The 16,935-nt window shown below is 38.2% G+C and overlaps 1 protein-coding gene across 1 annotated transcript; it reads left to right on the forward strand.

Annotated features, from left to right (window-relative positions):
- Positions 1–420: 420 nt before the first annotated feature.
- On the forward strand, positions 421–4,007 carry LOC149384675 (Pentatricopeptide repeat (PPR) superfamily protein). The gene is made up of 2 exons (XM_089625866.1): positions 421–3,595; positions 3,835–4,007. Exon 1 carries the CDS (start codon positions 534–536, stop codon positions 3,549–3,551), a length of 3,018 nt encoding a protein of 1,005 aa, XP_089481992.1. The 5' UTR covers positions 421–533; the 3' UTR covers positions 3,552–3,595; positions 3,835–4,007.
- The last annotated feature ends 12,928 nt before the right edge of the window (positions 4,008–16,935 follow it).

Below are 16,935 nucleotides of genomic sequence, written 5' to 3' on the forward strand. Positions count from 1 at the left end.
AACTTTATCATTTTGGTTTGTACTTTGTACTATTGAACTTAGTTTTTGTTGTGTTTGTAATTTGATAATGTGTTGAAACATTGTACACTATTTTTAATTTTATAAATTTTATCCTACGTAGTTTGTATGTTTTTGTATATTTATTTTCTAGATTCCTCTCGGTAAATACGATATTTGACGGTATTCCTCAACGGTAACAGTAAGTTCAACGGTACCAGTTTATTTTTTTTTTCTTGCTTTCCCCGGTATTTCTTTACGGTACCAGGGGTTATCAGTAAATTCTGAAGCTCGGAATGGTAACGGTAACGATAACGGTATTTCGATCCTTGATCTATATAATATTATACATAGTCATAATTTTTATCTGTTCCTCAAAAATTAGTTATTCGATATAGTTCCGACATTTACTGAATAAAAAAAAAATGACCCAAAATTAGTGTTGGAGGAATGTGAAACACGCTCTTCTTTTTCTTCGTATCGTACCCCAAAACCCTTCGAACCCTAACGCGAAAATCCAGATTCGAAACTCGGCAATGCTTCGCTGCCAGAGCTACACATGCAGAGAATTAGGCCAAGAGTGTATCCAATCCTCTATGCAAGCTCAAACTCATACTTTCCCTCCAAGTAAGCTTCACACTCCTCACTTCACTCATTTCACACCTGGGGTTTTTCTAGGGTTTAGTCTCCATAACCACAACTTAGCAAAGAGACAGCTCTACGATCTTCCTGGTGCCCGGAAATCCGACTCTAGAGGTTCTGGGGTTTTCGCAGGGCATAATGCCCATAGTCAACACTCGAAAACGGTTTCTATTCCGAGCAGAGTCAATGGCAGAAAGAAGAAGTACGGCGGGGTTTTGCCTCTGGTTTTGCGGTCACTGGAATCGGATGATGATATTGAGAAGACACTCGGCGAAATTGGCGAGAGTCTGAGCGCCAAGGAACAGACCGTGATTCTGAAGGAGCAGAGGAGTTGGGTAAAGATCGTACGGGTTTTTGAGTGGTTCAAGTCGCGGAAAGACTATGTCCCAAACGTGATCCACTACAACGTCGTGCTCCGATCGCTTGGCCGAGCCCAAAAATGGGATGAGCTCAGACTCTGCTGGGTTGACATGGCAAAGAAAGGGGTTTTCCCGACCAACAACACGTATGCGGTTCTCGTCGACATCTATGGAAAATCCGGGCTTGTGAAAGAAGCCCTCTTGTGGATCAAGCACATGAGGATCCGGGGAATTTTCCCGGACGATGTGACGATGAACACTGTGGTCCGGGTCTTGAAGAACGGCGGAGAGTTCGATAGGGCACACAGGTTCTACAAGGGCTGGTGCGATGGAAGGGTCGAGGTTGAAGATCTTGATTTGGACTCGATGGCCGATAGTTCCGGATCTGGCTCTGACCCCGTCGGTCTCAAGCATTTCTTGTCCACCGAGCTTTTCAGGACAGGTGGCAGAGATCCGAATCCCAAGCCCGACACCGAAGATTCGACTCGGAAGAAGCCTCGGCTCACTTCGACATTCAATACTCTGATCGATTTATACGGAAAAGCTGGGCGGCTTCAAGACGCGGCCAACGTTTTCGGGGAAATGTTGAAGTCTGGCGTGGCTATGGACGCCATCACTTTCAACACGATGATCTTCACTTGTGGGAGTCACGGCCGATTGTCCGAGGCCGAGGCTTTGCTGGCTAAGATGGAAGAGAAGCATGTATCTCCGGACACGAAGACCTACAACATCTTTTTGTCTTTGTACGCTGAAGCCGGGGACGTCGATAGAGCTCTTGGATTCTACAGGAAGATCAGAGAAGTGGGTCTTTATCCGGATGTGGTCACACATACTGTCGTTCTTCACATGTTGTGTCAGAGGAACATGGTCCATGACGTGGAGATTGTGATCGAGGATATGGAGAAAACCGGGGCACCTGTCGATGCACAATCCGTTCCTGGCGTGGTGAAGATGTACATTGATAATGGGCTTGTTGGCGAAGGAAAGTCGTTCTTCAACAAATGCCAGAGAGGCGGGAAGTTGTCCTCGAAGACTTACGCAGCGGTTATGGACGCGTACGCCGAAAAGGGACTCTGGGCTGAAGCCGAGGCAGTGTTCTTGGGGAAGAGAGATTCGGCGCGACAGAAATTGAGTGTCGTCGATTTCAACATCATGGTGAAAGCCTATGGGAACGCGAAGCTTTACGACAGAGCGTCGGATCTCATAAAGGGGATGAAAAACCATGGGATATGGCCCGACGAGTGCACTTACAATTCTCTTGTTCAGATGTACTCCAAGGCAGACTCGGCCGAGGAGGCCAGAGTGCTTCTGAGCGAAATGCAGGGAATGGGGTTCAAACCGAGCTGTCCCACTTTCTCGGCCCTCATCGCTTGCCATTCGCGGCTCGGTCAGCTCTCGGATGCAGTCGGTGTGTACCAAAACATGTTGAGAACGGGAGTGAAACCGAACGAGTTTGTCTACGGGGCTTTGATTGATGGGTTCGCCGAATCCGGAAGTGTTGAAGAAGCGTGCAAGTACTTCCGCCACATGGAAGATTCCGGGCTCTCGGCGAACCCGATCGTCTTGACGTCCTTGATAAAGGCTTACGGTAAAGTCGGGTGCTTGGAAGGAGCGAAAGCGCTGTACGAAAGAATGAGAGGCTTGAAATGCGGTCCCGACGTCGTTGCGTCGAACACCATGATCCACTTCTACTCGGCCCTCGGAATGGTGGCCGAGGCCAAAGCGTTGTTCGAAGAACTGAGGGAGAGGAATCTCGCGGACGACTCGTCTTTCGCGATCATGATGGATCTTTACAAGAGCACGGCGACTTTTGACGAAGCCGTTCGATTGGCCGAGGAAATGAAGAGCTCAGGGTTGGTCAATGACTGCGATTCGTTCACCTCGGTCATGTCGTGCTACGCTGCAAGTGGACAGCTAAGCAAGTGCGGAGAGCTATTGCAGGAGATGGTCGGTCTGAAGCTCTTGCCCGATAAATGGACTTTCAAAGTACTGTTCACGGTGCTGAAAAAAGGAGGCTTCTCGACCGAAGCAGTGGCTCAGCTCGAATCGGCTTACGAGCAAGGCAAGCCTTATGCTCGCCAAGCGATCTTTACGTCGGTCTTCTCGGTTGTCGGCTCGCACGTTTTGGCCCTCGAGTTCTGCCAAGTGTTTGTGAACGCGGACGCTAATCTCGACTTGTCAGCGTACAATGTGGCGATATACGCGTACGGTTCAGCCGGGAAAACTGAGAAGGCTCTGAACATCTTCCTGAAGATGCAGGACTTGGGTGTGGAGCCGGATGTGGTGACGAACATCAATCTGGTTCGGTGTTATGGTCGGGCCGGCATGGTTGAAGGTGTGAAGAGGATTTACAGCCTGTTGAAATACGAAGAGATCGAGCAGAACGAGTCGTTGTACAAGGCTATCGTAGACGCCTATAAGAGTGCCAACCGCCTCGACCTCGCCAACCTGGCGAGCCAGGAGATGAGATTCGCTTTCAAGTCAGACCCGGCGTCGAATGATTCTCTTCCTGGACCCGAAGATCTGACGGATGGCTCAGAGCCAGATATCTAGGATGCGACACCGTTTCAATTCCCTGTGCAAAATTGGTGTGTGAGGTAATTTATTCCAAATCCATGTCGACATTGGGAAAATGTCTTCTTATTCTTCCTTTCTTAGTTTAGGATTGATTATTCTTATGAGTGGTGACATCAATTTTACGTATATATTTTTTCCAATGCCTCCTTAGCTTGCCTTATCTTCAAGTGTGTATGGGTTTGAATACGCAAAATGGCCCCTTTTTATGTTTAAATTTTTTATTTTATTTATTTATTATTTTTTTTTCCGGATTGTACAGCAAAATGTAGATGCAGTGGAACCACCGTTCAGGCCACGTGAGCAGCTGTTGGAGCAGCAAAATCTGTTCCAGAACATTCACAAGCATACATCTCTGAAAGGACGACTTGATAAGGTCACATCTGTTGCCATTCCCATTGCTTTCGCAGCTTCCTCCTTGTTCCTTATCGTAAGTTGTCCAATTCACTTTCGATTTTTATTTTTATTTTTACGTCTTGTTGATGAGAGACATTCTGATATAATTACCTGTTTTCTGTTTTAATTATAATGCTTGCTGTTTTTCAGGGGAGAGGGATCTACAATATGTCGCACGGGATCGAAAAGAAAGAGTGAAGACTACAGTATATGTTGATAAGGATGATTTTGCAATTTGATAAATGCAACTGACCCTGGAGGACGGAGTATGGTGTTGATCTTTAGATTCTCCTTTTTTAATTTTTATTATTATTATTATTTTTTTTGCCTTTCTTTGCATATGTTTCATAATACGTGAGTTGTTTATTCTGGATCATCTTGCACCCTTGGCTACATTTCAATAATATGACTATTATATGTGAATTGTTCATGTGAATGGAAATTGAATTTTAAGGTTTTTCCTTTTACTTAAAAGAAAACGCTAAACCAGATTTTTAAAACATGACAAATCCTTTATTTTGATCGGTCCATTTAAAATGCTATTCAGAAAGAACGAGGATTGACTACATCGGTGGCCATTGAAGGAACATGACTCTTGCTCCGAGCGTCAGTCAAGCATGTTCATGGTAAACTTCCAGCCACATTCCATTATAAGTATTAACTCGAGTGTCTCAGTAACGCCTTGTGCAATATTATTTTCAAGTATTCTCAAATGCCTAGTGCGATTATTGTTAGATCTACTAAGACTAGAACAACTTAGACTTGGACTTATTAAGTTAAAAGGCTAGAAAATATTAGAAAAACTAATCCAGATGAGAATTAATTTTTGCTTGGTGGTTTTCTAGACTGAGAATCAGAGAAATAATGCACCTTCACAATCAACTACAAAAAAATAATAGGGGACGGTACAAGTAAGTGCTCGGTGACCGCGGTTCAAGAAGGCTTCTAATAGGTACAAGTGCAATTAAAGAGAGCGTGATAGGACATCTATCAGATTTTGGAAAGACAAGTGGTGTGGGGAGTGCATTTTGGCTGAATGCTTTCTCGCCTTGCGGCGCCTATCCCCGCTCAAAGGGGTTCCCGTTGCAAGTCTCGTTTCACGATCCGGAGAAAGTCATATGATCATATTTCGTGGAATTTTCAGTTCCCTCGAAACCTGACGATGAGAGAAGTAACCGAAGCTACCGAACTCTTGGAGGCACTTGAAGGTATCGAGATCTGGGAGGGCATTGCTAATCGCCGTGCTTGGCTTTCGGACACTATGGAGTTTTTGGTCGGGTCAATGAGGCGTAGCATAGCCTCCTGCGCGTCCATCCCTATCACGCCTTTTGCTGATCTCATTTGGAAGTCTCCGATTATGAGTAAGGTTCAATTATTCGGTTGGTTAGTTGCCTTGGGAAGAGTGAACACGGAGGATGTTATTCAACGTCGAAATCCTCACCTAACCTTCCAACCTAGCTGCCATCCGTTGTGCCTGAACGCGGGGGATAATTTGGACCATCTTTTTCAAGAGTGTAGACTAGCCAAGGAGGTATGCAAGTGGCTTCTCGATATGTTAGAGTTAGACCATAGCACTCTTTCTTTTCGGTCACTGACTTATTTGCTTTGCACCTCAATCAGAGGAGAGGCCCAAAGTCGATTGCAATTGTCAAAGTAGGAGTCTTGGCTACATGTTGGAATATATAGAGGATTAGGAACGGAAGATTGGAACGTCAACCAACCAACTCATCGATAGTGTTAACCTCAACATGGTTCTTTGGCTTGACTCCTTAGAGCATCTCCAATGCAAGCAACTAAAGTTGCTTTACACATCATAAAAAATAATATTGTTTATTTATTTTTATCCATATCAATATTTGTGGTATCTTACATAATAGCATCTCCAACGGGTGACAACTTAAGTTGCATATGGGTGACATGGATGACACTCAAAGTTGTCTACCCATTGGAGTCAATATAAAAAAAGGAGCTATTTTGGCAATTCCTTGACAGATGCTCACAATTTGGCACTGGTGCCAAATGAATATTTTATTATTATTATTTTTTTTATTTTATAACTCCACCAACTCCTATCCACCAACTTCCATCTACCAACTCTATATGACTTCATTTGTAATCTCACGTTAATTGTTGCATGCAAGAAAAATGTTACACAACAACAGTAATTGAAAACAAATGTTAGTCCCTAAAAAAAAAACAAATGTTACACGTTAAAAAAGTAGTTGCAATATGCATTAACTACTTTTATTTGACTTCATCCTGGTTTGTTTTTTTATATATATATATATATATATATATATATATATATATATATATTTTTTTTTATATTTTCAATTATTTTCATATTTCCCAATTTTGTTATTGTATATTCTCAATTTTTTTGTATGTTTCCAATCTTTTTCATATTTTCAATTTTAGGAAATTTGAAATTTAATAAAAATAATTTGAATATTATTGCTATATATATGACACTATGTCTACTTCAATGAAAACTATATTCTCATATTCCTTTTATTCAATTCTCAAATATTTCTCTCTAAAAAAATCTCTCATATATATTTATTACATTTTGCTCTATTGTTATTATAGTATTCTACACACAAAACATGGATTCATCAAACTCTCATAATTCCTATGAAAATATGAATGTAGACGATGTCATAATAGCAGAATGTACAGAAGAATATGATGAAACGTACTACAAAGACGTCATTGTTGGTGGTAGCTCAAGAAGGCAACAAAGTACGAGAGCGTACTTGGATAGGCGTCGTGAATAAGGACACCAGCGTTTGTTTGACGATTACTTTTCGGATAACCCGGTGTACACAGAAGATCAATTTCGGAGAAGATTTCGAATGCGTATACATGTATTCGAACGCATAGTGCATGCCCTTGGTGTTTATTCGACGTATTTCCAGATGCAGAGAGACGCAATCGGGAGAAGAGGGCTTTCACCGCTACAGAAGTGCACTGCAGCTATTCGAATGTTGGCTTATGGAGCTCCCGTAGACTATGTTGATGAATATGTTCGAATCGGTGAAAGTACTGCTATCGAATGTCTTGTCAATTTTGTCCGGGGAGTAAATGAAATTTTTGGTGACCAATATATGCGAAGGCCCAACGCGGACGATGTTCGTCACTTACTTCAAATAAGGGAGGCACGTGGATTTCCTGGCATGTTGGGAAGCATTGATTGTATGCATTGAGAATGGAAGAATTGTCCTGTTGCATGGAAAGGTCAATTCACACGAGGTGATTATGGTACTCCAACGATTATGCTCGAAGCAGTCGCATCAGCAGATCTTTGGATTTGGCATGCATTTTTTGGTGAGCCGGGATCCAATAATGATCTCAATGTGTTGAATCAATCCACATTATTTACCAACATCTTACAAGGGCAAGCTCCACGAGTTCAATTTACCGTAAATGGCACACAATACAACGGTTATTATCTAGCAGATGGTATATATCCAGAGTTGGGTACGTTTGTTAAAACTGTCCCATTGCCTCAAGGAGAGAAAATAAAATTATTTGTGCGATGCCAGGAAGCAGTACACAAAGATGTGGAGCGGGCGTTCGGAGTACTTCAATCTCGATTCGCCATTGTCAGAGGACCGGCGCGTTTTTGGCAAATAGATGTTCTTAAAGATATTATGTATGCATGCATTATATTGCACAATATTATTGTTGAGGACGAACGGGATACATATGAAGGAATGCTTAACATTAATTATGATGAAGGTTCCGCCGGCACCACAACGGTTGAAGTATCACAAGGACCAGTTTCTGATTTTCAAACGATACTTCAAAAAAATACAGAAATTCACGACAGAGTCATGCACCGTAATTTGCAGGCGGACTTGGTAGAGCATATTTGGTCTCGTTTTGGAGACAATTCTAATTAGAAATTTAAATTTTATATGTTGTTGTCTTTATTTAATAAAAATGTCTAGCATTATTTTAATATGAATAAAAATTATGTTTTTTCATGATGCAATTTTCTTATTTATTTTTTAAACTATTATCAATTCTAGGAAATTGTTATTTTTATCCACCATATTTAATTGTACATACTACTCCTACCCACCATGTTTAATTTTCTCATATTCCCAAGAAGAGATGTTCTCTCCATATTACACTACTCCTATCCTTTATAAAGGAGCATTCTCCTTTCCATTTACAACTCACAACTCATCATTCTCATCACTCTTCTCACTATTCTCTAATTGCTTAAATGGATTGCCACAATTCTCCCAATTCTCTTAATTCTTCATCTACAAACTTTCAAAATCTCAACTTTCCATATTCTCAGTTCTCACAAAATTCACCAAATTATCTACTTCCAAACTTGATGCACCCAAATTTTCAAATTTCTATGTCTTCTTTCCCTTCCATAAATTTTGGATCCCCTCCACAACCCACATCACCATATGTCCACAAAACACCTCCCCCTAAAACACCATCAACACCCGTCTCCGAAAGTCAAACTACACCTATCGCAGAAGGGTTGGAAACCACAGTGATGCAACATGAAGAAGAACCGAGGCGTAGAGGAAAACAAAACGTGAAATGGAGCCAAGAAGCAAGCATACTCCTGATAAGCGGATGGCTTAATACGTCTAAAGATGCCGTCATTGGGAATGACCAAACATCAACAAGTTTTTGGAATCGGATTGCCGACTACTTCAACAAAGACCGTCTAAGAAAAGAGCCACAGAGATCAGAAAAACAGTGCAAAGATCATTGGACAAAGTGTTGGAATTGATCTAGGGTTTAAGAAAAAGATTAAACGCTTCGGGAAGCGGCGGAATTTTAAAAAATTTCTTTTCAAGTAAAAACAGTTTTTACTAACCTAGACAAAGAAGCAAGTACATGTAATTAAAAATCAATATGAGCTAAGAGTTTACTAACCTTTCTTGAAGCTTGAACTTTGAAGAAGCTTTTGGAAAGTTCGCAACGCTCGTCTCCCCTCGCAGCACGTCTCTCTTTCTTTCCTCGGCACCTCGAGCAACCACGAAAGTTTCTATCACTAAATCACTCGAAAAGAAGGAATCAGTGAGTGGGCACTTTTAAACACTACGACTTAAGAACGAGTCTCGAAGTCGCAGAGCTAAACACTAGGTCGAGTGAGGACCTAGGTGCCAAGACAAGAAAAATCGAAAATAAACTAGAGAGAGAGAGAGAGGATTTTCGGCCACAATGTCTAGAGAGAGAGTCTCTCAATCTCTAACTTGTGTGGGATGAATAGAATGAGAGGAATGTGGGTCCTATTTATAGGAGAAAGGTTGGCCTTGGAAAGAAGTAGTTTCCTCTTATTTTCCAAGCCTTTATGAGCAATCTTTTATTACCCATTCCTATCAACATAGGCGCCCACCTCATGCACATCCACAAGGGATTAGTTTCCTCTTTTATTCCATGCCTTTGACTTTCTCTTGGCTTGTTTGGCCGAATTTCCTTATGGCAAGCATAGGAAATTTGTTTCCTCTTTTTCTTTTGGCAAGTATCTTGATACATTTATGCACAAAATATTTTCTCTTTCCTTGGGTATTATGGGCGCCTATTCTCATCTAGAAGGAGCTTCTAGAAGCTTCTTCATTTGTTCATGACAACATGAGAAAAACCCATTAAGAATTTTCAATAAAATTCTTATGAAATGAAATTAATTCACAAGGCCCAATGATCAAGTCATGGCCGAGTGACATTAAGTCATCAAATGAACTTGTCAAAAAATTTATTGACATTCATTTAATCATTTGTCTCAAAAGACAAAAATACCCTTTTGACTATTTTCGTTCTTGTTTTGACTTAGCTTCCAGTTTAACTATTCCTATCGATGTGATTCGTGACAGTGACCTCATGGACCCAAATGAACAAAGCTTGAGCTAAACACTTGGACTCAAAAGTTCACAAACCTTTTCCAAGTTTAGCTTAATGCCAACTGACTCCACTAAAGAGTTGACACTGAAAATCTCTCGGTTCAAATGAATTTATTTTCTACTCAAGAATTCGACCTAATTATGATGAGCGGATCCACTGAATATTATATATGTTTACCCTTCATGAATGTCATCAGCTAGTCGGGATTTACTAAATTACCATTTTACCCTTCTAGCTGTTATTTCCTCAACTCCTTTGTCGCTTGTGAATAAGTTAGAAACAATGTATTGACGAGGAGCTAACAAGTCACATTGTTTCATCCAAAAGAGTCAGGACTCAATTTGGACACTGGCCAGTTCATTTATTCACACTCCAAGGAACAAAGCATGAGGTGACATACATTGCATTTCAGCAATCTTGTACATGAATTCCATATCTATGAGAACTTCACAAAGTTACTCATGACAGACTCACAACTTAGTACTTCACCAATAGGCCTTGTTCGGAATCACATAGTGAGTCCGAACTTTGACTTTCTCAAATGAGAATACTAGGGTGTGAAATGGCATGTCTCATTTCAGGATTAAGGTAAGCATGATGCAATTCATACATAGTGACTTCGAGACATAAGAGGTTAAATGGTTTGTTCTTATATTGTCTCTAGAAGTGCACTGGTCAATTCAGTACCTTCGGAAGATACCTAGAAGAACTATAGAGTCCCCAACTCTCAATGCCTCATAACCAGACATCATAGATTCTTCTAACAATCATACTGAGGTCAATAGTCCTTTGACCCTAAGATTGCGAATATATCGTTTTAAGCAAACTACGAAGAGTTTGTTCATGCAAATCTACATTTGTCTCTTCGTAAGTTGTTAAGTTTGTTTATGGACTAAAAGACTAAGGTTTTATCATAAAGCTTCAAACAAAGAAAGAATGAATGAACGTTTCAACTTTTTATTAATGAATAGGCAATTACAAGCAAGAGTCTTCGTAAGACTATATGACATCAAATGTACATAAATAGACACTACTACTCTTCTTGTGGGCACCATTGACAACAAACTCCCACTTGACTCAAAGAAGATGTGAGTAGTCCTACATGCCTAATCCCTCTCGAAGTTGGTCGAAGACCATGTTCGCTAGGGCCTTGGTGAATAGATCTAAAAGAGATCTACTTCACCTCCACGTCTCCGCGTTGCGCGATCTCTCGAATCAAATGGTATTTCCTCTCAATATGCTTAGAGCGCTTATGGCTTCTACGTTCCTTTGAGTTAGCGACAGCCCTACTATTATCAAAATAAAGGGTCATGGGCTCGTCGACGTTTGGAACAACTTCCAAATACTTAAAGAATTTTCTAAGCCATACAGCCTCTTTGGATGCTTCACAAGCAGCCACATATTCTGCTTCCATTGTGGAGTCAGCAATGCAAGATTGCTTAATACTTCTCCACACAACAGCTCCACCATTAAGGATGAACACAGATCCCGAAGTGGATTTCCTGAAATCCTTATCCGCTTGAAAATCGGAGTCGGTATATCCCGTCATAGTCAGGTCAGTACCTGAGTATGTAAGCATCAAGTTCCTAGTTCTTCGAAGATACTTAAGAACATGCTTAACAGCAATCCAGTGCTCGGGTCCAGGGTTGGATTGGAAACGGTTAACTACGCCAACGGCGAAACATATATCAGGTCTAGTGCAAAGCATAGCATACATGAGGCTTCCTACGACAGAGGCGTAAGGAATCTTCCTCATGTCTTCAATCTCTTGTGCAGTCTTGGGAGACTGGTCCTTAGAGAGTGAAACTCCATGCCTAAAGGGTGTTTGACCCCTCTTGCAGTCTTGCATCGAGAAGCGATCCATCACCTTATCAATATAAGATGCTTGAGAGAGCGACAGGGTCCGGTTTTTCCTATCTCGAAAGATTTGGATTCCCAGAATGTACGCGGCTTCTCCTAGATCCTTCATATCGAATTGCTTTGCTAGCCAGACCTTAACCTCAGATAACTTACCCACGTCATTACCAATGAGTAGTATATCATCGACATATAGTACCAGAAACACAACTTTGCCTTCGTGTATTAACTTGTAAACACAAGGCTCATCTATTGACTGTTCAAAGCCGAAGCTCTTTACAGTTTCATCGAATCTAATATTCCATGACCTAGATGCTTGCTTTAGTCCATAAATGGATTTAAGCAACTCACAAACCTTGGTCTCTTGACCTTTATCCACGAAACCGTCTGGTTGAGCCATGTAAATGCGCTCGTCAAGATTGCCATTCAGAAAGGCTGTCTTGACATCCATTTGCCAGATCTCATAGTCGAGAGCTGCAGCTATGGATAGGAGTATGCGGATGGATTTAAGCATCGCGACTGGTGAGAAGGTTTCTTCATAGTCAATCCCTTCTTGTTGGGTATAACCCTTCGTCACAAGTCGTGCTTTGAACGTCTCGACGTTCCCATCAGGACCCCTTTTCTTCTTGTATATCCACTTACACCCTACGGGTTTAATCCCTTCAGGAAGGTCTACAAGTTTCCAGACTTTGTTGACATACATCGAGTGCATTTCAACTTTCATGGCGTCAAGCCAAAGGTTTAAGCAAACTACGAAGAGTTTGTTCATGCAAATCTACATTTGTCTCTTCGTAAGTTGTTAAGTTTGTTTATGGACTAAAAGACTAAGGTTTTATCATAAAGCTTCAAACAAAGAAAGAATGAATGAACGTTTCAACTTTTTATTAATAAATAGGCAATTACAAGCAAGAGTCTTCGTAAGACTATATGACATCAAATGTACATAAATAGACACTACTACTCTTCTTGTGGGCACCATTGACAACACAAAGATGAATCAAAAGGTGGCACGTTTTAATGGGTGTTATCAACGAGTACAACAAGCACACCATAGTGGTTGGTCAGATGAACAGATTATTGAGAATGCGCACCAAATGTACATGTCATAAAATAACAACTCTACTTTTACGCTTGACTATTGTTGGAGATTGTTGAAGGACGAGCCTAAATGGAACGCAATTCACCAAAGAGAAGGTGTAAAGAGAACAAAAATTTCAGAAGCATGAGCTTATAGTTCATCGTCCAATCCAGAAAAGAGTAATGATGAAGTACATGAAGTTCGCCCGACCGGCCAAAAGGCGGCCAAGAGAAAGGAAAAAAGAAAAGGCAAACACGATACTAATGCTTCATTCTTAGAAGCTCAAACACGGAAAGCAGCAGCATTGGAGAAATTGGTGGAGATAAGAGGGAAAGAGGAAGAAAATAGTAGGATGAAGCAGTATATGGATTATCTCATTGTTAACACATCGTACATGACTCCAGAGCAAAAGAAGGATCATGAAAGAATGTGTACTTATATTAAGACTAATATATTAAAGTCTTGAATGTTATGATTTTAATTTTAATAAAAAAAATTATGATTATATGAGTCATTATTTTTTTAATTTTTGTTGTTGTGCAATCTTCTATTTTAATTAATTATATTTAATTTTTAATTTATCATATGAATCTAAATTATAAAAAATAAATTGTAAACAATAAAAAAAGGTAAATTAATTATGGTGAGCAACTTTTAAAGCAATTAGCATTGGAATGATTTTGTCAAAAGTTGCCAATTTAGTGATGTGGAAGAGAGATACAATTAAATAATATTATTTTGATGAGGTGTTAAAGGTGGACAACTCTTTGCATTGGAGATGCTCTAAAAATACTCCAATGGTGGTAGCACCAAAAGTGGGTCCCACTCTATTCAAGACATTGATGTGTTTAGTATTTTATTATTTTTTTTATATTAAAAAATAGTTGACATTGGTGCCAGAATTGACTACTTTGTCATAATCATTACAACTCATAATATTAAAATGCAAAAATGAAAATGACATGGTATTGCCAAATAAGTGATAAAGCAACTTTAGTTGCTTGCATTGAAGATGCTCTTATGTCCGAAATATAAGAGCTATTCTCTTTCGATTCTTTCTAGAGATTGGTTAGAGATCCTAACACTAAATTTGATGTTGAAATCACACTATTTTATTATGTTTTTAGCACCAAATATTTTTCCAAAGACCAAATTTCACAGTAAAAATACACTATTCTTCACTACTATATTATTAAAAATTAATAACATCTTTATTAATAATATTATAATAAATAATTATAATTCGTATATTTTTTTTATTAACTAATTAAGATTATTTCTTACATGTCAATAAATAATTAAATAAATTCTCCGGTTATTAAATTATATTTAAGTTTTAATTATGACGTTTAAATTAAGTAATTTTAGTTTTATATTTATTTGGTTTGTTTAATTTTAATTTTGTAACCAATCTTATTTTAATTCAATTTTGATTCAACGTGTTTTTGTAGCCAATTTACATGTTTTTGTAAATATATATATATATATATATATATATATAAATATTCGGTAGTTAAATATATTAATAAAAGAAATTTTAAAAAAAAGTTATAGCGTGTGTGATACAATATCATACCAACAAATATAATGGGATACTGTATCACACTATATATTTTCCATCTAGAATAGCGTGGGAACAAATCACACTATAATTGGTGATTTGTCGTGTGTTGCACATGTACTAAGAATCATATTTTTTTTTATTTGGTAATAACTAGCCTATGCATAAGGAGGAGTTTAAAATTATAGCCAAACTATTAACTTATTTAAATTTAAAGTAATAGCCAATATTATCCCGACTTACCAAATATACCATTTTCTCCAAATTGTCATAGGATATTCATCCTCTGTCTCCCACATTACAACTTCTTCGATCGTCATTTCTCCTCCTTCAATCCTTCGTCCCCTTCATCTTGATTGTGTCCGTCGAACACCGCTCGAACGGCCGCCGGATTGCCAAACCTCGGCGCGTAAACCTATCGGATGAGGTCAATTCAATTCACCGACGATGAATCGCTAAATCAAAAATCGCAATTGCAGAGAGTCGCAATCGCAAACTGCAGCGCGATCCAGCAAGGCAATGCGTTCTTCGACGGCAGCTTCGACGACAGCGATGTGCAATCCATGGCGAATCACAACTGCTACTTCAAAAACTATGCCGCCCTCAACTCATTCGATCCTTCTCTCTCTCTGATCTGACTCAAATAACTTTTTTTAGTTCATGATAAGTGCGAATTCCTGATTTGATTTATGCTTTGGTTCATATTAATTTTATTGTTGTTTGTGAAGTGAAAATAGCAATCAAATTTTTGATTTGATTTATGACGTCCTCGTTGATGACGACCTTTATTTCGGCCTTGGCGGTGACGCTTTCGACGCCCTTGGTGACCTTCTCGTCACCGCAGAATGCATCTCCGACTTCTCCGAGTGTCACTCCGTGAGTCTTACTCTCCTTTCTTCATCTTTCTGGAATAGGCAATCAGATCAAAAATAGTTGCGCGATTGTGTTGGTTACAGAACGAGTTGCTTTAAGAATTTCAGAGTAACTATCATTTGGTTATGCAATTAGTTTGTTCATCCACTACGTTTGATCAGACATGTAAATATTGATCCATTTATTTATAAATGTAGTTTTTTTTAACATGTCTAATTTTTAAATTTTTCTTAAAGCCCCCAATTAATCTCCAGCACTCGGGAGAGATAAATTGGATCGGAGAAGTCAACATTATGGTGAAGAGGGGGAGATGTAGAAGCAGAAGAGTGAGACGAGAGGTTTTTGATATGAACATTTGACGGTGGCAAGTGTTCTGAGGACATCACAAAATTTTATTCTTTACCTATTTAATTAATATTGTAAAGAGTAAAGACCAGAATAAATTTTTTAGAGAAAATGGAGATGACATAACGATTGGCGGTTTCCTTTTCTTTTTTAACTTTTTTTTTTCTTTGTGTGTCTGTGAAGAGAGAGATTGTTTAAATAAATATTCGGATAAAATTATTAAAAATATTAAATAATTGAATTTTTTTTGTTATTTTATCACTTATTCCTTATTTAAATAGTCACATGGGTCTTTTGCGGTTTATATTTATTTATTATTTTCTTAGTAAATAAAAATATCTTAAAATTTATTGCGCAAAATATGATAAACAATAAATTTTATAGATGATGTAGCTAAAGAAAAGTTAATAAATTGTCATAAATAAATAGCCTAAAATTTTAGATGTACGGAAGAAAAAAAAAACTTCAATTATTTTAGTAATGGAGTAATTAATTATTGCTTGTACGAGTATACATTAAGCAAAGCAAATTAAGATTTATAAAGCTTTTAAAAAATTCAAAATAATGATGTTCAAATTTGAATGGCATTTTAAATATGACAAATGCTAGTAGTTACTTGAAGGGGCAATTAGGCTAGTAGTCCAATATCCCACTCTTTTTTTAAAAAATAGTTCAAGTTTTATTTTATTAAGAAAATAGTCGATCAGGCCGAAATTAATTAAATTAAGTTTTCAGTTAATTTAATTAACTTGACCCGGTGGACTATTTTCCTAATAAAATGTAACTTGGGCTAGATCCTTATAAGGAGATAGGCGATTGACTAGTTGCAACAAACATTTGTTACTTTAATGGTTATTATTATGTTTTTTTAGGAAGGTTATCATTATTATCATAGAGATCTCGGATAAATATCTAAGTTTTCGACCTAATCCAAAATGAATAATTAACAATAAATAATATATTTTAATTTTATTTATCAAAAAAGAAAACAAACTAAGATTTGAAAGAACAACACATATGTTATTTCGATTTTTTTTATGCATAACAATAAGAAAAGAACCAAATAAACATTACGATGACATGTCTTTCTCTTTAAAAATATTTATGTATAGCGGAAAAAAACTTGACCATATATATATAAATTCATTCTCTTTTTTTTTTTTTTTTTTGTATTACGCTTTTATAGTTGTATGTACAAGAAATAGTTAGAGAATTAACTTCTTAAAAACTTAATCATGAGTTAATTTAATGAATTAGCAATAAAATTGTGTTAATTGGTCACATATATGAATAAATATATAATATAAAATAAATGATAAATGGTTAAATTCTTAAGTGTCGTGTTTAAAAATTAGCGAAAGATTTATATATATATA

Source organism: Urtica dioica, chromosome 9 (assembly GCF_054948205.1).
Source record: "Urtica dioica subsp. dioica isolate 48M chromosome 9, U.dioica_male_clone48M_v1_H2, whole genome shotgun sequence".
In the NCBI taxonomy this organism is placed as follows: domain Eukaryota; kingdom Viridiplantae; phylum Streptophyta; class Magnoliopsida; order Rosales; family Urticaceae; genus Urtica; species Urtica dioica.

Coding starts and splice junctions, on each gene's coding strand:
- LOC149384675 (XM_089625866.1), top strand. CDS start 534: ATGCTTCGCTGCCAGAGCTACACATGCAGAGAATTAGGCCAAGAGTGT.